At 48.5% G+C, this 22,714-nt stretch overlaps 1 protein-coding gene across 4 annotated transcripts in view; it reads right to left on the reverse strand.

Annotated features, from left to right (window-relative positions):
• Nucleotides 1–387: 387 nt before the first annotated feature.
• PMP22 (peripheral myelin protein 22) overlaps nt 388–22,714 on the reverse strand; it is a 30,087-nt gene continuing 7,760 nt past the window's right edge. For all 4 annotated transcript variants that reach the window (XM_082705798.1, XM_082705800.1, XM_082705797.1 and 1 more), the window contains exons 4-5: nt 9,074–9,214; nt 388–1,729 (exon numbers count right to left, since the gene is read on the reverse strand). In XM_082705798.1, the coding sequence (XP_082561924.1) occupies nt 1,566–1,729; nt 9,074–9,214 (305 nt within the window). In that variant the 3' untranslated portion in view covers nt 388–1,565. The remainder of the gene's footprint in view (nt 1,730–9,073; nt 9,215–22,714) is intronic.

Here is a 22,714-nt window from a genome sequence, read left to right on the forward strand (position 1 = left end):
CCCCCTTCTTTTAGAGGATAGGGGTGTGCACAGCCCATGCCAACATTTCCCATATGTTAGGTGAATGCATGACATGCTTCCACAGTCCCCTGTGCAGTTCATCAGAGAAGAGAGCGCGGGAGAGAGGGTTGAGTTAATGAAGACTCAAGTCCCTTCCAGCCCATTTATAGTTTGTTTCAGCTGCGATTCCTCGTCCTCCCCAAAGAGCAGACATCTGCACAGGCTTACAGAAGGCACGATGTGCTCCCTGTCACCTGCAAGAAAGCCAAAAGCCAACCTAGACCATGAGCCCAATCTTGGTTTCCGCCAAAGCATCTCTTTCCTCCACTCTGAAAGGCAACCCCCACCCCCAAGCCAAGGTCCAAAAAAAACTCCAAGAGAGATCAGTGAGTTACTCTGATGTTTATTTTAATGCATCTTAGTCCACACAGTTGGTATAAAATCAGAAAAAAAGCACAGGCAAAAAAAAAAGGTCTGGAGTCTTAGCATCAGAAGGGCACCATATTTACATCTACAGTTGGTGGCCAGTACAAGTCATTGCCAGACAGTCCTTGGAGGCAGAGAACAGTCTAGACCCAGCTGAGCCCTGGAAACGCACAGTCCCGGGCGGGGTGGGGGTGGGGGAGGGTCTTGAGCTTGTCCCGATGCTCCGACCGTAAGAAGAATGTGGGAGCGATAAAGGCTGTGTTTATTATTTATCTATTATTGGAATAACTGCAGCCTAGCTAGGTACAAAAGCAGTTATAAACCATTTATATTACAGAGAATTATTTATTCAGGTCTTCATTCTACTTTATGTTGTAAAACCGTTAATTGAATTTCCAGTGAGTGGTTTAGATGATTAGTGATACTAAGGAATGGTAGATATATAGCACCATTTCATGGGTTTCTTGTCACCGATTTCTCATCTCGATATGTGACCGAGACACCCACCGTCAAGGGCAAGCGTTCCGAGGCCACAAGCCGTGTTTTTGCCAAGGGCTCCAGTTTGGGGGTTTCCCGCACGTGAGCGTGAGGCTTCGCACGGGGTTGTGCGCAGCGCCCGTCTCTGTGGGAGAAGCACGGGGCCACCCACAATTTAAGGGTTTTGGCCATTCAGGGTTTCTACCCACACTTTGGTTTTCTCAATGAGGTGGAGCGGAAGGGAGGTATCTTCTTTCAGATAAAAGGGAAGGGGCAAGAGGGAGTTATTTCATGTCTGGGCAAAACAAAAAGAACGAAAAACAGAGAACGGAAAATACTGAGCTCGATTACACGGTTAGGATGTCAAGTTCCTTAGCTACTTCTTTAAGATTCAACACAAGGCTGATGGTCAACATAAAAAGCAAACAATACTATGTACATATATGTAAAAAGTGTTATAAATAGGTTTTATAAACCATAGATATTATATACATCTTCAGTCAACACTAACCCCCCCCTTTCAACTGCTTTCTGTTTGGTTTGGTTTGAGTTTGGGTTTTTTGGCTAGCTCTTTTTTTTTTTTTTTTCTTTTTCTGGTTTCTGGTTTCCTTCCTCCCTTCCCCTAGGTATGCTCAGTGCCTCAGACCAGCTGTCTGGGCGCCTCATTCGCGTTTCCGCAAGATCACGTATATGACGCCACTGAGAAGGGCCAGGGGGAAGGCCACCCAGGCCAGGATGTAGGCAAAGCCATAGGAGTACTCCGAGTTGAAATGCCATTCCGGGTGCCTCACCGTGTAGATGGAGGCCGCGCTCATTACGCATAGACCTGGGGAAAGATAGAGGCAAGCGCGGTGAGGGAGAGGTCAAGGCGAGGGGTCCCCGGTCCAACACCCCCAGTGCGGATCCCACACTGGGGGTGTACCTGCCCACACCACTCCCTGCTCTTGACTCACACACACTCACAGACACTCACACACACACAAACACACACACACCGGGTTGCCCAGTTGTTGGCTGACAACACAGAGAGAGAAGCATATCTGATTCGGGAAGGAACCCACTGCCAGGTTGAGAGGAGGAGCTCAAAGATCTAGAAACACAAAAAGTGATCTGTTCTCTGGTTCCGATCTATGTTGACCTAGACCAGCATCTCCACGGTCCCTTGTCATTTTTTCTGCCCCGTCTCTGTTCCTTTAACTGTCACCAATTCCTAGTCGACAGCAAGAATTTGGGTTGTAGGATAAACCTGCCTAGCTCTTTCCAGGGAAGGCTGGGAAGTCGGCTCCCAGGGTGGGAGCCCTCGGGACCCTGTGAACTGCTCTGCAAGTGGGCCGTGATGCCATCTGAACCAGAAAAGTGAAATGACACTCTGCCACCTGAGTGGCGCGAGGGCCAGAGCACGGGGCTCCAGGCAGAACACAGGGCCCCTTAGCAGGACTGCATTGTATCAGATCGAGTGATCAATACCTATGGGCATCGCTAGGCTTACAAAGGAATATAGAGGAACAAGAAGAGGACGAGGAAGGACAGGATATGACCAGGAGGCAGAGAGAGGAGGAAACTATCGTTGTGCTTGGTCCCTTCCAACAGTTCCTGGTGCCCTCAAGGTTGGGTCTGAACCCCAAAGAGGAGAGGAAGGTTATTGAATACACAGATAAATAAGGAGAACTTTCCCCTGCCTACGTCTGCACCCTTCTGGTGTGGGAAGGACAAGAAAAAGCTCTACCTAGGAGCTCTTGAAGCAGGCAAATTCAAGAGTGATGGTCTATGCCCACAGTGGCAATCTGCATCCCCCTGAAGGGAGGGGGTCTGGTGATGCCAGCACCCCAGCCCGGAGCTGCACAAAGCCTGCCCTGTTCCCTCTGTTCCCTCCTGAAAACAGGGTCTGTGAGAGGCTCTGAGTGGCTTTATTATAAATCCAGCATGCTCTGCGGGATTCCTGTGGTTCCAAAGCTCCCAGTACCCCAGACCACCTACATCTAACCTCACTGCTATTCAGGCTGCTGTTCCAAGGGACACTGCAACTTTGTTTCAACAAAGTGCATAAGTGGGACTATGTTACATTCACCACCCTGATAAGACTGTCCTTCTCCAAGTCAGAGGAGAAAACTCCCACTCCGCTGGCCCCCGCTAAGAAAGCCACACAATGGTCCTGGAACTACAGTGGGATGCGATCCAGGATCCACTACCTACAGAAAGTTCCAGAGACAGCCAAGATGCCTGCTTGGTGGGGGGGAGGGGGGGCGGGGACCAGAGCAGGCAAACTGTCATTCGGGGAAGACAGCCGTTTTGATCTGTCAGGAACACGCTTTATTTGCCCTGAGGCCCGTGATACCCAATTCCCATCCCCCATGGCCCCCCAAGGCTCACCTCAGCCAAGTGCAGATTCGCATCTTTAAGAAAGATTGCGGTTGTCTCTTGGGAGAATGTTGTCCAGACAACATTCGAGAGTTTCTCCCTATCAGGGCGGCTGGACCTACCTAACGAGGGCAGGGCTGTGCAAAGAGAAATGTGACCGAGGGAACAGAGTGTGAGAAGGCCAGGCCGATGCCTGTCACGCTGGCCAGCCTTCCAAATGGGCCATGCGCCTAACTAGCCGCCTGTTGAAAAAAGGCCACGAGAGCTGTGCAGACCAGCCGTGCCTGGATTTCACTGGGAAGGAGTGAGCATTCCATCTGTGACCAAGAGGGACCGAGGGAGGCAGGATTCACAAGCATAGCGACTAAGCAGATGGCCTAGTTTACATGAAATTTGCCTGAGGAACACCTCAGAGGCAGAGGAATTTGCACTTTGCCAGGATCTGCAGTGAGCTGAGCTAACTCACAAAGCCGTGCTTTGTAATTACTGTCGTCAGGAGACTGATGTTTTAGGGGATATGTTATTACAAGGCTGTCTTGTCTGTACAGCCCTGGGATATAGGGTAGTTGATGCCACACGACAGTCCCGAAACATTCGTCCCGGTAAGTGGGTGGTAACTGGCTTCCTCACCCACCGGTAGGTGGGGGCGTGGCGATGAAGGTCCCCCACGGGAAAGGTTGCTGTCACATCAGCAAGCTTTGTGCCTTCCTTCCCCATGGACAAGCCATCTGTGCTCTGGGAGTGACAGGGACCTCCTGATAGGCACCTGAGTCCTGAAGGGCAGTCAGCTATCAGTGGGGGCCACCAACCCTGTCCAGACAACATTCGCGAGTTTCTCCCTATCAGGGTGGCTGGCTCTGGAACCAGCTCCCTAAAGACCCCTTGAAGAGGAGGCCTCAAGCCGCCTTCATAGCAACAGCAACCACGGGTGAGCAATCAGAGCCCCACACCTTCGGACGGGAGCAACCAAGGGGCCAAAGATAAAGCAAGAAATGGCAGGAGGTCTCGAAACTTCCTTATTTCCATTGTGTTTGGCTCCGAACACATGTATTGAGCACCTACTGTGTGCAGGCACTGTTCTGGCTACTGAGGGCACCACGATGGATAAGACATGGCCCCTAGTTTCAGGGGGGACTGTCATTCAGGAGCAGACATGCCCGCAGAAACTTCCAATATGGCCTGACATGATTTCAAGAGAGGGAGAGAGAAATGTATCAGATGATGTCCTGAGAGGATGGACAGGCACAGAGTCCAAACTGGGGGGCCCAGGGAAGCCTGATGGGGGGAGACGGTGCTTGACCCGAGTCTAGAGGGTGTGGAAGAGTTAGGCAGGGGAAGCAGGTCCTGACAAGAATGCCCCAGGATGCGGAGAGGGCAGCGTGAGGGGAGGCGGGAGAGCCCTGAGTGGCACATTGAGGAAGTTGTGGTGGGAAGACCGTCCTGAGCCGGGGGGAAGCATGATCTGCGGTGGGCTTCAGAAAGGTCACTCTGGGAGAAGTGTGGGAAAGGGATTTCGGGGTGGCAATGAGAGGGGACGGGAAGGTGCCCAAGTTGGCTTTTGCACAATGGCTGTGGTGTCAGTCAGGATAAGAAGAGAACAGAAATGGACACAACTTCCACACAGGAATGGACTGGATCTGGGTTAAGGGAGACAGGGGACCCAGCCTGGCATGGCCCCCTGATGAGCTAACTTAGCTCACTGGGAAAACTGGGATGTCTGAAGGGCTACAGGATAATGGCTGGGAGGAACAAGCCATCAACAGAATCGAAAGGAGCAGAGGAACTCAGGGAGTTAGATCAGTGACCTCCGCAGAAGCCAGAGGGAACCTGGCTAGAAAGTAAACGGGGGGTACAAGGAGCCTCGTGGCGCTGGTTGGAAGAGTGAGCACCTTTGAGTTCTGCCCTGCTGGCCCAGCTTCCGATTTCAGCATCCAAGCAACTCTCACCACCTCGAAAGCTGCCGACCGCATTCCCGGATTCCGACCTGGGCACCGTGAATGCAACGTCTAGAACGGTTCACCCCGATGGGGGCGGTTCCTAAACGTGACATCTGGCTGCTGCTGCCCTTGACCCCTTTGGAATAGGGAGCGCCCTGTGCTGTTTTATTCATCCCCCAAAGTCTTTCGTTCTAAAGCCCTACATCTGTATCCGTCTGTTTGACAGAAGAAACAGAGCAAACAGAACCACTCACTCAGGGGGTCTCCTTTTACCGTCTTCTCTGTGCTTCACGCTAATCACAATATATAGTAACAACCCATGTGACCCGCGTTTGATTCTGCCAGTTGGAGAACAATTGCCAGACGGAGTACAATTATCCAGTCATCCAACAAACGACTTATTCAGGGCTTTCTATGTGGCGTGCCCGGAGCCCGGTGCTGGGTCCCCAGTCGTTAAATAGAAATCCAAACAGGGGCTCTGTCTTTCAGGTCTGTATCTCTGTGAATTTCCTGATGCTTTCTCATGGAGCGTAACCCAGCCCAGCGAGCCTGGGGTCAGGGTAAGCACTGTCTGAGAACATGGGTACCGGTTCTGAAGACAAAAAAGACTGCAAAATCCAGAGAGAGGACAAGAATGGCTCTTCTCTAAGAAGGCGGTTTACAAGAATCGATGGTCCAGGAATGGGATGCATGGTGGGCAGAGAAATTCCTAGAAGACCTTACAGTGAGATTAGGGATGGTATGATGGCCACACCAACAGTTCCCAACCCTGGATGAACATCAGAGCCACCCAGGGCACAGTCCCACCCAAGACCTCTCCAGGAATGAAGCCTGAGAGCTGGTGTGCTTGTCAAAGCTCTTTTTAAAAAGGTGATTCTTTAAAAAAAAAAAAAAAAGTTACTATTTATTTATTTGAGAGAGAGAGGGAAGGAGATAGCGTGTGTGCATGAGCAGGGGGAGGGACAAAGGAAAAGGCAGAGGAAGAAAATCTCAAGCAGACTCCCCGCTGAGCACAGAGCCTGACACGAGGCTCCATCCCACGACCCTGAGGTCAGGACCTGAGCTGGAACTAAGAGTCAGATGCTCAATGAACTGAGCCACCCAGGTGACACCCCTAAAAAGAGGATGCTGATGCACAGCTAAGATGGAAAAACAATGAGCTAGATGGAGCCTCTTGACCCGTCTCCAGGAAGCAGCCAACCCAAGAAGTATGTAATCAAGTGTGAGACTTGTGGCTTATTATGAAAAGCAGAAGGCGATGAGGCAGCAAAGCAGGCGGACGGATAAGCACCCACAGAGGTATAATCTAGAGCAAGCAGAGACGGCTCCTAAAGCTACAGTCAGTCCCGACAGCCCCCCGCACCTTATACCTGCCTTTCCCACACGCTCAGGTGTGATCTATGAAGACCACAGCTGGGCCCTCCAAAGGGATGCTAGGCAGGGGCAGAGCAGCCCAAAACAGCCGCCTGGGAGAGACCAGTGGCTTCCACTTAAAATACTTCAGTGCAGGGTGCCCAGGTGCCTCTGCTGGCTAAGCATCTGCCTTTGGCTCAGGTCATGATCCAGAGTCCTGGGAGCCCCTGCTCAGTGGGGAGTCTGCTTGTGTGTGCTCTCTCTCTCTCAAATAAAAATCTTTTAAAAATATAATAAAAAATAAAATAAAATAAAATGCTTTGGTGCTTTGAAGAAGTATGGGAATCTCTAAGGGAAGACCCTTTCTCTTTTAGTCCTCCACTTGAGTGGCAAGACCCTTCAGAGCAAGATCAAATGCAACTTTCTGGAGAGCCTGGGGTTACCAGAGGATCCTTTCAGCTCACGTGAACTGGCCACTCACAGTTAGGAACAGAACATTCTTCAGGCTTATAAATTATGACCACTCCTGTGGCTCGACACAGCTAATTCAAGACAACTTCCTATTTGAATAGGGGCTGCCAGGCTGCCAAACTGATAAACTGAAAATTGGGTCCCATGAGAGATAAGAAGCTACATTCAAAGGGGAAAAATGAAGAACAAATCATGTGCTTTTAGATTTTTTTTAAAGCAGAATTCTAACGGGCTTACACTGAGTTCAGAGGAGAGCCAGAACAGGACGGGTTAGCAAATCCATGCTGAAGAAGCAGAGTTTCTGCCTTGAGTGTTGGGTTCTGTGGCAGTTTTGGTGGATTCAGCATCTCTAATGAGAAGGAGGTTCCTAACTAAATATAGAGTTCTTGTGGAATGAGGGGAAGTGGAGGCATATGTTGTTCTTGCGTGAGCTGGGTGACCCTGGTGGCTCATGATCCTCTCCTGGTCTCAATTTATCAGTAAAGTAACACATTTGATGAAAGTTCTGTTTCCTAAATCTGGATTGTTTTATCTTGAGGACACATCCATTGATGCAAAAGTATGATCATCATTTGATTTGATATCGAACTGTAAATAACAAGCCAAAAAAGAAATCCCAGAATATTTTCTAGTTTTGCGTATTATTTCTGGAAGCAGAGTGACTAATGATAGCTCTGCTTCTTACATACCTAGGAATGATATCTTACTCCATAATCTGTGAGTTACCAAAATTGGCAACACTCCAGGAGCCTTCCTTGGTATAATAAAACTATGCAAGTAGCAAAGCACTCTTCGGTTTTGAAATCCTCAAATGGTACATACTGAAATGCTGTATTTAAGGATTTAATGAGAAGGAGCTGTCCAGTCTAATTCCTTCTGCTGGGAAAGGGTAAACTCTCCAGCTTCTAGAAAAAGGTCATCAGCATTCAGCTTCAGGCTGTGCCTTACCATATAGCCATGTGTAAGCCATTGTATCCACATATCCATCCACCCATCCATCCATCCAGGACATATAGGCTGTTACAACCTTCCAATGATGCTTCCAGGGAAAGGATGGTGATTCAGCACCATGGACATTCCAACAACCAACTAAGAGATAGCATAGCCCTTTGCCTACTCAGCCAGATACTAGAACATCCCATAGGACATGGATGTATTCTGGTATATATGGAGTTTATGACTTATTAGCATGGACTCTAGAAGCCACCACCCCATCTGCCCCTGACTTCTCTCCAGTATTTGCTGACTCAGTCAACTAGGAGTCAACAGGCAGAAAGATAAAGAGTCAATGGAAAAAGACATTGCTCAGGATATGGAGACCAAGTTGGAAGACATCACCCTGTATAACAGGAGCTTCTCAGACTCTGCATACTGTACATATGGATAACCTGTCCAGTGGGGGGACATGAAGGCAATTTAAGGAAGAGACAAAGGAAACCTCTCATGTGTCATCATGGCCCCATGTTGGAAATGATGGCACATTACACGGAGGTGTCAAAATGAAGACACCTGAGGATGACAACAGTGAATCAAAGCCCACCAGAACCCTGGAGGGGGAATAAAGGAGAGTAAGAAACACAGCTTAGAGGAAGGACACAAGAGCTCAGCAGCACATCGAGACCACTTTCCACGCTGAAGCAAGGACAGCTCCTTGGGGGATAACATGTACGGGGATACACCCTCAAGACTGGCCTTGGCTCTACTCATATTCTTGGCATTCGCCTCTGGTTCTGGGTCCAGAGTATAGTTTCATTCCTGGTGACAGGTCTGGCTGGGTTAGGGACCTTCCCACCAGAGCCCCTAAGTCTTATTTCCTATGGATCTCATTCCATGGCATAGGGGAGAGTTCCCAAACTCTAAGGTGTAGGTACACACACACACACACACACACACACACTCACACATATCTGTATTTTACATAAACCATTCAAGGTTTATGTAAAAGACTCACAAACATCTGTCCTTCCGGGGCCATGTCCCTCTACGGACTCATCATTCCCCAGCCTTGTACAGGCAGTCTCCAAATGAACTGGATATCATCTCCAACTTACCAGCAAGGATCTGGAAGACTCCAGTGATGTAAAACCGGCCCCCTTTGGTGAGGGTGAAGAGCTGGCAGAAGAACAGGAACAGGGACAGGACACTGAAGATGATGGACAGGATCATGGTGGCCTGGACAGACTGCAGCCATTCTGGGAGGGGAGAGACATCAGGTTAGGAAAAGCCAGACAGGACCAGGGGAGAAGCTGTGCCATGAGGAACATGGCGCCTGGTGCACCATGACCCCTGAAAACCACAGTCCTCCCAGGTGACAGAAGCCTTTTTTCTATGAGCAGAACTCAAACCATTCACTTGTATAATAAGGGCTGCAGGAAAACAGCTCTAATCCCACTACTAGGAGTTAAACTCAAGTTAAAATATATTGAACTCCTTCCCAGTCTTTTTGCCAAATGAGTTACTCCCACATAAGTACGTGGGTTGAAGAGGGTCCGAGCCCCGCCCACTGCCTTCTCTCTTCTTGCCCTCAAGGGGTTTTCAAGGGCTTGCTTCTTGGATCCCCTATATTCCAAGAATAATTTAAAACCACTGTTCAAAATATCAACATCCCCCCAAGGAGAGTTTGGGATCGTGAGGATGGCTGAGAAGAACAGACACTATTGATGCCAAAACCAATTTTGTAGTAAATTGGAAGAAAACGATAGTAGAGAAGAGCGTGCTATGAACATCCACTTGTTCAGCCAAGCCATGTCTTGGTCAAGCTTAACCCCAGTCGTGAGCCTCCGCTCAGAGTGGTCTGTGCTCGGTCATGCCACCAGATGGGACGCTGGGCTCTACTTCCACAGCTTCACTGAACTGTGCCCATTCCCACCCTTACCCCTCCTGCCCCAAGACTGGATCAAATCCCCAAGCTTCCTCCTGAAGTTCAGGCAGGAAAGGGAATTCTGTAGCTGACCGTCTGCCGCAAGAGAATGTCATCTTGGGAGGGAGGAGAGAAGACGACACAGCCTGGGCTCAGCCCTACAGAGGGAACCTATGGCGCCCACCTAGGAGAGCCGCATTTGGCTTTGTCCACCTGTCACTCACGTCCTTTCCTCCAAGTGCCAACCATTGGGAGAAGGTGTTACTCTAAGCAAGGCGAAGCAACTGGAGAAGGAGAAGCCACAGGGCTCTAACCTCTCAGCCCAGTAACTGGGTGGTGTGTAAAAGCTTCAAGAATCACATCCATGCTTCACACAGTACTCCAAGCTATGAAATCCACATGGCTTATACTCAGTCCCAGAACACCATGAACATCGTTTGAGTCACAAGGAAATCATGGCAGAGTTTTAAGGGCCCTGGGGGGGTTAACTGAAGAAATGTTGGAGATCCACCAGTCCAGCCCCTTTGTACTGACAGAGATTTCCGGAGATGTTCTGAGGAGCCCAGCTGGCGAGGCCAATCTGGGAGGCCCCGGATTCCAGTCTAGTATTCTTTCTACCATGACAGAACATTTGCTTCTTTTACGTTTTCAATGTCTTGGTCAATTAAGGTAAGAAAATGATGTCCCGGGTTATGAGCTATCTTGACTTCACTTTTTATATAGCTCTTAATTTAATCTGTTTGTCTTTCTCCAGCCTAGTAATTCCTCTAAGGGAGCAGTCTGCAATAAAGCTAATGTTGCCGTAATGTTATTTTTTCCAAGGTAAACCAGTTATCCAGCACTCTGGTAGGTGAGGCTGGAAACAAAGATAACATGAGACCCAAATCCAGAACGAAAACAGTGACTGAGTTTTTTTTACTAGGAAACATTCTTCTGGGTACACTCTCCCAGGCAGTGTGGCTGGTGCAGATGAAAACCTGGATTCCTCCTCCAATTCTGAAACCTTTACCTGACTCTACCTCTCCTACCACTAACAACAGACCTCACGTTTAGAAAAAACTCATAATCTTTGACGCTAAATCTACAGGAATAGGAATTTCCTTAGACTTAGAAATGCAACTAAAGCCTTCTTGAAACTTCTTTTACCAATAATTTGAACTTGAGTCCCAACCCCACTACAATGGAGTTATTTTGCCTTAAGGTGTCAAATTATATCAGAATTAGGGGCTCAGGGAAATTTTTATTCAGTGAGTATGTATTTGCTTAACACCTACTATTTTGAGGCCAGCGCTATGGTTAGTTCTGGGGATACAAGGGTGAAGAAGCTTTTCAACCATAAGTACAATAAAACACATACATGAAGACAGTAAGTCCAACTATATCATCAATCACAATATATGTAAATGGGTTCAAGTCACTCGTTAGAAGATGAAGAATTTCACCTTCAATGACATAATTCCCATTGATAGTCTAATACAAGAGATACACCTTAAACAAACAACAGTCAAAAAATCAAAGATTTTAAGAAGAGGTGCCAGGCAAAGAGTAATAAAAAGAAAGTAAATATAGCAATAATGGCATCAAACAACACAGAATTTAAATTGCAAAAGATGAAAAGAGCCAGAGAGGGATACTTCATAGTGAGGAAAGACCCAACTGACTATGAAGAAAAGATAGTTATAAACCTTTATGCCTATAAAATAGCATGGCTCAGAGGCACCTGGGTAGCTCAGTGGGTTAAGCCTCTGCCTTCGGCTCAGGTCATGATCCCAGGGTCCTGGGATCGAGCCCCACATCGGGCTCTCTGCTCAGCGGGGAGCCTGCTTCCTCCTCTCTCTGACTGCCTCTCTGCCTACTTGTGATTTCTGTCTGTCATACAAATAAATAAATAAATCTTAAAAAAAAAAAAAGAAAAAAAAAAGAAAAACAAATTGGCGAAAAAAAGATTGGAAATTTAAAAATAGTATTTGGACAAAGAAATCAAGATGAAAACTAAAACTTTGCTCAGCAGGGATTGGGATTGAGAGAGTAGTAAATGTCAAATCTGTGGGCAGTGGTCCAAGCTGTACTCAGTGGAAAATGCACGCCCTTGGAGCATTTACTAAAAATCACAAATACTGGCAAAGAATGAACTAAACTTTCCACTTAAGAAGTTAAAAAAGAAATAATTAAATGAATCCAAAATGAACTGACTCATTACTGAGGAGCACAATTGTTAATAAAATTTAAAAAAAGACAAAAATACAATTAATTAAAGACTCATGTTCTTTGGCGGGGGGCTCAGAAAGGCAGACAAATTTTAATAAAGCACATAAAAGAAGTGCTAAAGACATAGAAACATACTATCTTCCCAGATAGAAACACTCGAAGTCTTAAAGATGCCGCTTTCTCCCAACATAATGTACAAATTCAATGCAAACCTAAAATATATCCCAACTGGAACTTGTCAAATGCTTTAAAAACTTATCTGAGGGGCACCTGGGTGGCTCAGTCAGTTAAGGGTCTGCCTTTGGCTCAGGTCATGATCTCAGGGTCCTGGGATCGAGCCCCGCATCGGGCTCTCTGCTCGCTAGGGAGCCGGCTTCCCCTTCTCTCTCTCTGCCTGCCTCTCTGCCTACTTGTGATCTCTGTCAAGTAAATAAATACAATCTTAAAAAAAAAAAAAAGAATAGCCAATAAACATATGTAATGGTGTTCAACCTCATTAATATCCAAGAAAATGCAAGGAAAATCCACAAGGAATGTGATGCCAAAGTTTATCTATCACACTGGCAAAAATCAAAAAGGTTCTTAAGGTCAACCGAGTACATGTATGAGATACCCCTGAACATTCAGATGAATGATATATAATCAACCTTCTGTGACTGGCAATTTGGCAGAATATATTTAAATTGTTAGATGCCAATAACAGGACTCCACCATTTAATCACTACACTGTGGATAAATACTTAAACATACCCCAAAGAGACATGAATAGGATTGCTCACTATACCATCACTCCCATGAGTGGCAATAAATTAGGGTCAATCCCTCCAATGGAATATTTTTGCAACTACTAGAGTCATGAGTTAGATCTCCGAGACTTCAAAAGGATTAAGGTGTCCACACAACGTGATGTCATTATGGAAATACACACCAAAAAGCTTTATAAATAGGGGTGTGTGTGTGTGTGTTCACTGGAAAGAGCCAAAGCCACGCCAACTGATACCCACGGCCATCCCCAGGATCTGGAGCTAGAATGGAGGAGAGTTTGGCCTCTGCTCAAAGACCAAATCTGCACCGTCAGATTTATTTTTAATAACGAGAATACTTTCCTGTAACATTTGAATAATTAAAACTAACTTAAAAGATCCCAAGGCAAAGCAGCACAGCAGGCCACAAGAAGGTATCCAAAATTCAAAGAACACTTGGAAACGGGACAGGACTGGTCTTCTACCTGCAGAGTAAAGGGACTTCTTCCCTCGGATGCTCTCAGATGGGGAGCTGGGGAGAGAGCCAACGGGGCCAGCAGGGAGCAGCCTCCATTCCAGCCCTGACAGGCTGGCTGAAGGTGCATAGGATTATTCAGAAGGAAGCCCACCATGTCCTGAGGAGATTCGGAAGTGCGGAGGACATTTCTTAGGATCCAGAATCCTTCATCCGGATGGGACTCGACCAGGAGAGCAGGAATCCCCACTCGGGGCATGGCAGGTGTTTGATCCTGTATGAGGACGCACCAAGCCCGACTGCTGGGCAGCTCAGGAGATGACTCTGCCACCCCCTTCTGCTGACCACCGGCTTCACTTCTCAGTTATCATGTGTTTGGCCTTGGATTTCTCTTCTCTGACATGACACACCAACTATCTTGCAGGGCTACCGCAATGATCAAGAGAACTGATAGGAAAGCTCTGCCCAGGGATGATATGAGCCCCCCCCCCCCCCCGCCGTTTAAAAAGCTGATGTGGAGGACAAGGGCAAATAAGCATGTACGGACTGTTCCAGGGTATGGTTTCTGGGGTACCTCTGGCTGGGTCACTCTGATAATGAAAAATGGGGACCATAATGTTCCCACAAGCTATATGACTAGGGGACCAACCAGAACTCCAAATGCATTTGCCAGTATTTGCAAATTATGTGGAAAGAGGCAGACTGTGACTCTTTTAGGCTTTGCAAGCCAAAGGTAGGGTCTCTGGGGCCATACTCAGTTTTGGCATCTTAGCACAAAATTGGTCTCAGTCACTATGTAAATGAATGGGCGGGGCCTCTCATCCAGTAACATCTGACTTACAAAATCAGGCCCTGGGCCAGACTCGGCCTGCAGGGTGTAGTGGCCAACCTCTGCTGTCGCAAAGCAAGTCAGATGTACGGGACGTCATTATTAAGGGTAGAGAGACAACGGATGTAAGGGACAGAGGTCTCAATGGCAAAGCTGTTTTATAGGAAGCAAACTTCACACGACACCAACACTCCAAGGGGCAAATCTGAGCTCCTACCCGAGCCCCAGGGCAGGACGACGCTGTCTCTCCAACTGCAAATTTCCGATGACTCGCTGAGCCAGTAATGAGCACCCCCGGTCATCCCGGAGGCCCAGCGCAGTGGCTGGCCCTAAGTGGACACCTGGGTGAATACTTGGGGAATTCCCCCTGGCAACGTTTTCATCTCCAACCTTGGTGCAGAGCCTAGGAATTAAGAGCCCTGAAACTCTCTGCAGGCGTGGTTTTAATGAGATTGCCAGGTCCAGGAGGTGCTGACAGCTCTCTGATGTGGGCCGCGGGTGCAGGCAGACCCTGCTCCCCCCGCAGATAAGGGCAAGCTTGAGTTACCCAATGATCAAAGCTCGCCTCAAGGTCAGATTCCTGCTGCCGTGGCAGCTAAGCGGTAAAGGAAGGACATCTGCCCCCACAGCTGTATTCTTAGCCCAGGGGCCTGCAGTCCAGTGGGTTACGGGCTCAGAGAGGATGAAGCACTTTGAAATGTACCAGAGCATCCGGGACCTTCCGCGTCCGTCCTTCATCGGGGGCACAGAGCCACCTGCCCCGCCCATCCTCCTTGCCCCGCAGGGAGTCCCGCTGGGCTCCGAGCGACTCCTAAAAGCTTTCTGACTCTGTCAACAAAAGAACCGGTTTTCTTGGAAGGGAGAGGAAGGACAGGGGCGGGAAGGTCACCGCAGACATCGGGGAGGCCAGGAGAGAAGAAAGCCTCCAAGAAAGAGGCCATCAGAGGGGATGAGTCCCAACTCCAAGAGATCGATGGGATTGCACAGGTGCATAACACTGGGCTGCTTTCAAAAGCATGTGACCGAAAATAATAATAATAATGATAATTAAAAAAAAAAAAAACACACAGGCTCAACAAGGCTTGGCTCCCCACCCTCAAACCTTCCCATTCCCCTACCATCACAGTGCCATTTTCCTTACATGGCATTCCAGGAATAGGTGACCTGCCAAGAGGCCTCCATCCTCAACAATGTGGCTTTTGCCCTTGGGCTTTGCCCACCAGCCGGAGCACATGCAGAGCCCAGCCTGGGTCCCCCACCCCGGTGGGTGGGGAGGCTTCAGTTTCATCCCCACTCTGACCAGCCAACGGCTTTGAAAGGACGTTCAGGTCTCGGGCTGGAAGCAAGCTGAGTGTAGCCTCTCAGCCCACAGACAGCCGCCTGGAGCTCACAGAGATGAGGAAGGCCACCAGGGAGAAAAATTTTCCAACACATAGTTATGGGAGGGGGCATGTTAACCAGAGCAAAATCCACAGAAAGAAACTGCAGGTCAAGGTGTTTCAGCTAAATCTGAATAAACCGTACTCCTGATTAACAGGCTTAGTCGTAGACACAAGGAGGAGTCTTTCAGAGCCTAACTTGCATCTGTGGTTTGACACCAAAAAAGTCTTATTCTGCTGACTAATCCTGGGGCTTGAAAGGGGAATATAATATAGCACAGAAAGTACCTGAAAATAGGAAGCTGTTGGAGGCTTCCCTTATTTTCCGGTTGGAAAACGCTAGTAACCAGAGATTCAGGTTAGGCTAGGCCGTGTTTCTCAAAAAATTGTTACAGGACCCAAGGGCTGAATAAAAAAACAAAAAGAGAGGAGATGGGTTCCATGGCCAAGTCCATTAACCTCCTTCCTTAGATGTTAATTATAACGTGTAATGAAACACAGTAAAGGGGAAAGGAATTCTTGCCATATGAGAAGCCTTCTTTTAACTTTAGAATTTTCGTGTTTTTCAAACTGATTCAACAGAAAACCTTTTTTTTTTTTTTTTTTTTTTAAGAACAGGCCTTTTGGAAATAAAATCTTAAAAAAAAAAAAAAGAAGAAGAAGAGGAACAAGAAAAAGAAGAAGAACAGGCCTCTTGGAACCACTGGGTTTGGCCAGAAAAATGGCCTTCGAGGACCAAAAGCCATTGTTTATGAACTGTATTATTCAAGAGAGCACAGAGGATGAGCAGGAATGGCTGCGTTGTTCTCGGGATCTTTGGGTTTGAAAGGCATTCCCCACATAATAATCACCAGAAGCCCCCTCTCCTTCCAATCCTGGAATTATTTTCAGAAAAGCCAAGCATCACGGTGATTAAGACTTAGAGTGGGCACAGTAACCCCGCCAGGCACAGTAACCACCGCCCCTTCCCTTCCCCTAGCACAACACCCTACTCTCCCCTGCACAGCTATTGAAATTCTACCTAATTTCCAAGGCCCGTCTCAGAGGCCACCCCCACTCAGGACCTGATGTGGTAGGTGCCCACTCCAGGCCATACCTCCATGCTTGCTCTGCTAGGCAACACAGACACCGTCCCAGGTTCTCAGGTCGTTAGAGGCAGGCCCAGGGCAAAAAAAAAAAAAAGAAAAGCAAGGAGTCCTGAGGTCTACTGCACTGGGCTTTCCACCACAATACACAGAGGTTACTGAGAGGTTGAATAATACCTTTGAAATCTGATGAATTAAACGAGCCTGCTTTCTTTAGCTTTCGAAGTCACCGCAGCTAGGGAGGGAGGAGCGAGACTGGTGTGGCAAGGTAATGAGGTCCCCATTCTCCGTTCATCTACGTGGTAGTCAAACCACCACCCCAGGTTCCGAGGGGTAGGAAGCGGCTCATGCCCGCTCTCTAGAGGCAGAACGTGACATAGCTGGGATTTCTGAGGAATCTAGCCAGTCCGGGAGAAGCCACGGAAGGAAGGAGGCATCACCCAGACAAGCGGAGAGCCTCGAAGACAAAACTGGGCTCTCTGAATATTTGAAGTCAGCCTAGGGACGCTTCAGAAGTTTAAAACCAGGCAACCTGGTCAAACCCCAGTCCAGCCCATCAGGCAGGAAGGAAAACCGTCGGAAATAAGCAGACCTAAGAGGGGACAGACTTGGGTCTAACAGTGACACCACTTATGACAATGACTCACGGCTCCCCTCCTGGATCACTGGCCACTCTTTCCCAGCCCCTTTGGCTAACTCCTTTCCGGACCCCGTTTAATCACTGGGATATCCCAACACTCAGCTCTAGACCCTGTGCCTTTCTTCCTGCTCTCCCCTCTCTCGCCTCACCCCCCACCCCCTACTCCTCCAGTCAGCACACTCAGCCAACACTGGCCTCTTTCCATTACCTCCTGGAATATTCTTCCTGTGGTTCTTCCCATGACCAGTCCTTCCTGTCTCCAGCCACAAAACCGGAAGGGAAGAGGCCTTCCATAACCAGTTCCCCCGACCCTGGCGACTTTCTAGGTCATCATTCTGTCTCCTTCAGAATCCTTTCCTCTCTCTGCCCTTGAGTATTTATTGTATACTCTGGGTGTCCCCCTAAAAGTCACCGTGAGCCCCACTAGAGCAGAGACTCAGTCCTTCTTGTTCAGCTCTACGGGGTCAGTTTGTGGATGCGCTCAACATATTTGAGGAATATAAATGAAAGGACTGTGGTGTTAGCTCTTTAAAAATGAAAGAGGTAGGGGCGCCTGGGTGGCTCAGTGGGGTAAAGCCTCTGCCTTCAGCTCAGGTCATGATCCCAGGGTCCTGGGATCGAGCCCTACATCGGGCTCTCTGCTCAGTGGGGAGCCTGCTTCCCTTCCTCTGTGTCTGTCTGCCTCTCTGCCTACTTGTAATCTCTGTCTGTCAAATAAATAAATAAAATCTTAAAAAAAAAAATGAAAGAGGCTCTCTTGAAAGGTAGTGAGGTCCCCGTCACTGGTAGGATGAACATGGGATGGGCGTAGCAGAAAGGTGTCTGAAGCAAGGTGCAGCGGGAAAGAGGGATGGACTTGATGACCTCCCAGGTCCCTGCCAACATTGGGAGTCTACGTGTGTGTCCACAACAACACACCCAGGAGGCTTTGTGCCAGACATCCCTCTCTCGGGCCCTGAAAACCAACACCCACAACCTCAGCCCCATTACGGCCAATCCCTGCTCCTGAAATATAAGAGACGCTTTCTTGACTCTGCTGGTTCCTGGAAATGCAATTTAAATTTCTGAAAGAGCAAAGACCGTGAGCCTCAAGGGCCGTGTGGTTCAGACCCAGATTTGAACACGCATGCAGGGCGAACTCCTGGACGTTGGCGTCTGATGAGAAACTTCGAGGCTTGAAACATGAGCATTCTGACACCGCATCCCCTTCCTTGCCCCTCCCTTGCCTGCCAGGGCCTCGGCAACCCACAGGGGCCTGTAAAATCAAGAGCCGTTACTTGGGCAGAGATTGTGGGTTGGCCCAGAGAGCCAGGAAGATTTTAAATTGCAAAACATGAACCCATAAATGCAGAGGGTCTCCTGTGTTCTCTCCAAACTGACCAAGAGCTGAGCCACAGACAAGGAAATGGTCTGATGCCCTTGCCGAAATGAGAAGGCCACCAAATGGATGTAAAAAAGAGAGAGAGAAATCTGGAATCAGGGAAGACACAGACAAGTGACCACCGAGGTGGCCCTGGATGTTCTGGGGACAGACTGAAAGAGAGCCTGGTTTTTTCCATCACACTTTTGTGTTCAGAACGAAATGAAAAGAATTCAAGAATGCATACGTTTTATGTGCCTAACACCTCCGGATGGTCAGTTCCGTTCTGAGACAAAGAAGGACTTTTTAAGTGGGGGCAGGGCATGGGGGGATGGGTTTTAGGAAAGATCATGTCTCTGCAACCAATGAAGAGCTAGCCAAGCAAAGGGCCGGCAAGGTCAGGTCTGAGCCCTTCCAGCTCCCGGAGCCCCAAGCAGCCGATAGCCCGACTCCAGAACTCTGATTCATTCTGCTACCCACCAGGTCCATGCAGATAAAACAAAGCGTTGGGAGAATGCCTGTGTGCACTGGGACCTAAAATGTGCACAATATGGAGTATTCAAAACAAAAAGCATTAGTTCGGTCAACGCAAGACACATTTTGCCAAACTTTCTGGGTCAGTAGATTTTAAACTCACGCATGGCGTAAGGGCTCCAAGGAGACAGGCGCCTTCGGGACTTGGGGAGAAGGTTGGTGCATCGCCCCTGCTCCCCAGATCCCAGCCGGAGCTGCTCAGATCTCATTAATTTGAAAACCAAGGCTCTAGGAACTGGCCTCCTCTGTCTCTGGATGGATGTAGCTTATACAGACGCCACCCCCACGGGTCCTGCCTGCCTCACCCCAAGGCTCCGCTTTCTTACTCAAAACAGAAAGAAACTATTTGTTACTGGATCCTAATTTCCTACCAGGAAATAACATTTCTAGCTATTTTGAAAATTAGATGGGAAATGGATAGATCCCTATGGGATTTCGTGTGAAAGTAAAAGTTCTCAATGAGAAAGATGGGCAAAGCAGCAGAGGAAAAGAAAGCAACGTTGAGTAAGAATCTCTTGTCTCGGGACAATGGCCAGATATGCATCAGTGCTTTTCTACCATGCAAAGTTTCTGATGTGTTCTGCCTTTCAGATGATCTGGACTGCTGCTCCAACTTGGAAAAAAATGGATCAAGATGCACGTAACACACAGCAGGTCTAAATGGACAGTAAAAGGTAGAAATGCACCCGAATGTACCAAACTGCTTACTAGGCTCTGGAACGAGCTACAGGCCAGCATGCTATTCTACCCTTCGCCTCTGTCTTCCCACTATCTTGTCTGCCCTCTGTCCCTCAATGCTGCCAGGCCCCTTCCTTGCCCAGAGAGACTGCGCTGGTTGGCCCCTCTGCCTGGAACCTTCTCCAGATGTTCATACGGCTGACTCCTGGTCATCCCCAAGGGGTCACTCCTGCAAGAGGCTCCCTTCCCCACCCCAATCCCTCATGACACATTAGTCTGTTTTGTTCTCTTTATAGTTCCCTTCCCTGCCCCAAATTATCCAAGTTTCTTGGTTGTTCATTTCACCCAGTAAAATGCAGGCTCTTGTTTACTCTGACATCCTCAGCGTCTACAGTGGTATCTGGTAGAGGACAGGCACCCACAGAGTAGCTGTACACAAAGAACAAAGGAGGGGAGAAAGGGAAAGACCCGAGATGGGAAGTTTATGATCAAGAAAGTTCCAAGATGAGAAGAAGAAATAAGCAGTGAGGTTTCACGGGAATAGATCATTCAGGTAGGTTCCTATGATATTGGGGAGAGATCTCCATCTGAGGATTAAGACCAAGGAGAGGACTCTGAAATTCTTCAAATCCAGAGTCATAGGCATGGCTTTGTATTTTTAAAAATTATCACCCTGGAGTCAATGTGAAAACTTAGTTACAAAGAAACAAGCAAGGTGAAGTGTTTGGGGGCCTCCTCGGTGGCCCTGATAAGTCCTGGAGGCATGGTGACCTTCAAGGGAATAGCCAGTGGCCAGGGCAGGGGAGGCGGGCAGGGGGTAGCTATGAGGGTGCTATGAGGAGCAAGGAGGGAACACATCCAGGCCGGCTGCAGACACGAGCCGAGTTCACTAAAATCCTAGAAACTGGGGTGCCTGGGTGGCTCAGTGGGTTAAGCCTCTGCCTTCAGCTCAGGTCATGATCTCAGGGTCCTGGGATCAAGGCCTGCATCGGGCTCTCTGCTCAGCAGGGAGCCTGCTTCCCCCTCTCTCTCTGCCTGCCTCTCTGCCTACTTGTGATCTTTCTCTCTGTCAAATAAATAAATAAAATCTTATAAAATAAAATAAAATCCTAGAAACTATCAAAGAGGTAGGTTTGGTGGAGGAAGGTACAGACTGACTAGTTCAGGGGTGCCTCTGAGACATCCCTGTGGAAATGTCTGGTAAATGGCTGGCTATGCAGGTCTGGAGTTCACAAGAGATGGAGGCTGGAAAAAAACAAAGATCCCAAAGACGTCATGAAACAATAAGTCTAAAGACTTAATGACTGGAGACGGAGAGAAACAGAGGGAAGTCTAAGGGTTATACACTTTCCGACATGGGGCTTTGTCAGAAAGGCAGGATGGTGGATGGAACCCAGGACAGAGGAGAGATGAAATATTTGAAAAATCCTAAAACAATGGAGGTCTGCTCAGAAACTGCAAAGGACCCAGCAGAACTATGGTAAAACAGTAGGACCGAGTATAGAGCGGGGGGGATGGTCAAAGCCCTGGAGAGATGTGTTTCAAACCAGGCTTAGTGGGAGATGCTTGCTATGAAATTTCTAGGAATTGGGAAGCCATGCATCCCACGAGGCCAGATGACTATATTCCCGGTCTCCCTTCTTAACTAGGTGTGGCGGCATGACTAAGTTCCTATAAAAGATAGAAAGAGAAGTATGTCGTCCATCTGGAGATACTTCATGAAAAGGGAAGGGCACACATTCGTCTCCTCTTTTCTCCACTCTGCTGTCTGAAGCATATATTAGATGGCTGGAGCTCCAGCAGCCCTTTAGTCTTATGAGGATGAGGACCACATGAAAGAGAGGGCAAAGAAAGGAGCTAGAAAGTGCCTGGGCCTCTGACAATTTCATAAAGTGCCATAAACGATCTTATTTAAACCACTGCTCCTTGAAGATGCTCTGTTACGTACAGTCAATCTTAATCCTAACCAGAATGCTAGCCAACTGGTCCGACAAATCCCCTACATTGCTGTCCCCTTGCTGGCGGTCACGTCATTGCCTGGACAGGGAATATGCTCCTCCTTGCCTGTATTTATTTAAATCCTGCCCATCCTCTGAAGGATGGATCAAATCCCACCTCCCACACGAGACTCCCCTTCCACTTCCTCCCCTGAACTCTGGCGCTGCCTGCCTGCCCCCACTCCTTGGGCATCTGGCCTCTGCTGCCTTCACAGTGATTCACCCCTGCACACGTATCCCCTGGATCCTCAAAGAGGCGCAGGACCATCAAGGGCAAGGCCCCCAGTTTCCGAGGCCTTCTATTCTCTGGGCCTGGGAAGCATTCCATGCCAGGCATTGGATGCCAGGTCCTGTTGGCATCCACCCCAGGAAGCCTCTTTCACTTCCACCTACAGCCAGGTTCAGGATGAAGCCAGAAAGTTTGTAGACGCATTCAGAAAATAGAAGAAGCTCAAGTCCAAACAACCCCAGCTTACTTAAGGGTGTCCCCAGATTCCCTCAAAACATCGGAAAAGACAGACGTAGAAGAAAACCCATTCTTCGGTGCCCCTCCCCCAGCCTCCCTACGGCAAAGCAACCACATGGATTTGGAGCCCACAAGAGAGACCCCGAAGTTATTGTAAATGAACCCAAGGAAAAAGCTTGGCACATAAAGAGCCAATTAAGAGACGAAAGGTGTCCTAATGAAAGTAACACTGGTCCCTCTTTAAGTTGGGAGAAAAGCCATTTATAAAGGGCCGATAACAGGCCCAACGTGAAGACCACTCTTTTCCCCGGTTTGAGCACGGTTTAGATGGCTGCTCCTCTGCCCCCTTCCGGCTCTAAGACTCCAGGATTCCATGCCAACCCCACATGGTCCCGGCGCCACTAAGGGAAGGGCGCCTGTGGACACGCCCCACCCCTC

The sequence above is a fragment of the Mustela nivalis genome (assembly GCF_964662115.1).
Source record: "Mustela nivalis genome assembly, chromosome: 17".
NCBI classification, from domain to species: domain Eukaryota; kingdom Metazoa; phylum Chordata; class Mammalia; order Carnivora; family Mustelidae; genus Mustela; species Mustela nivalis.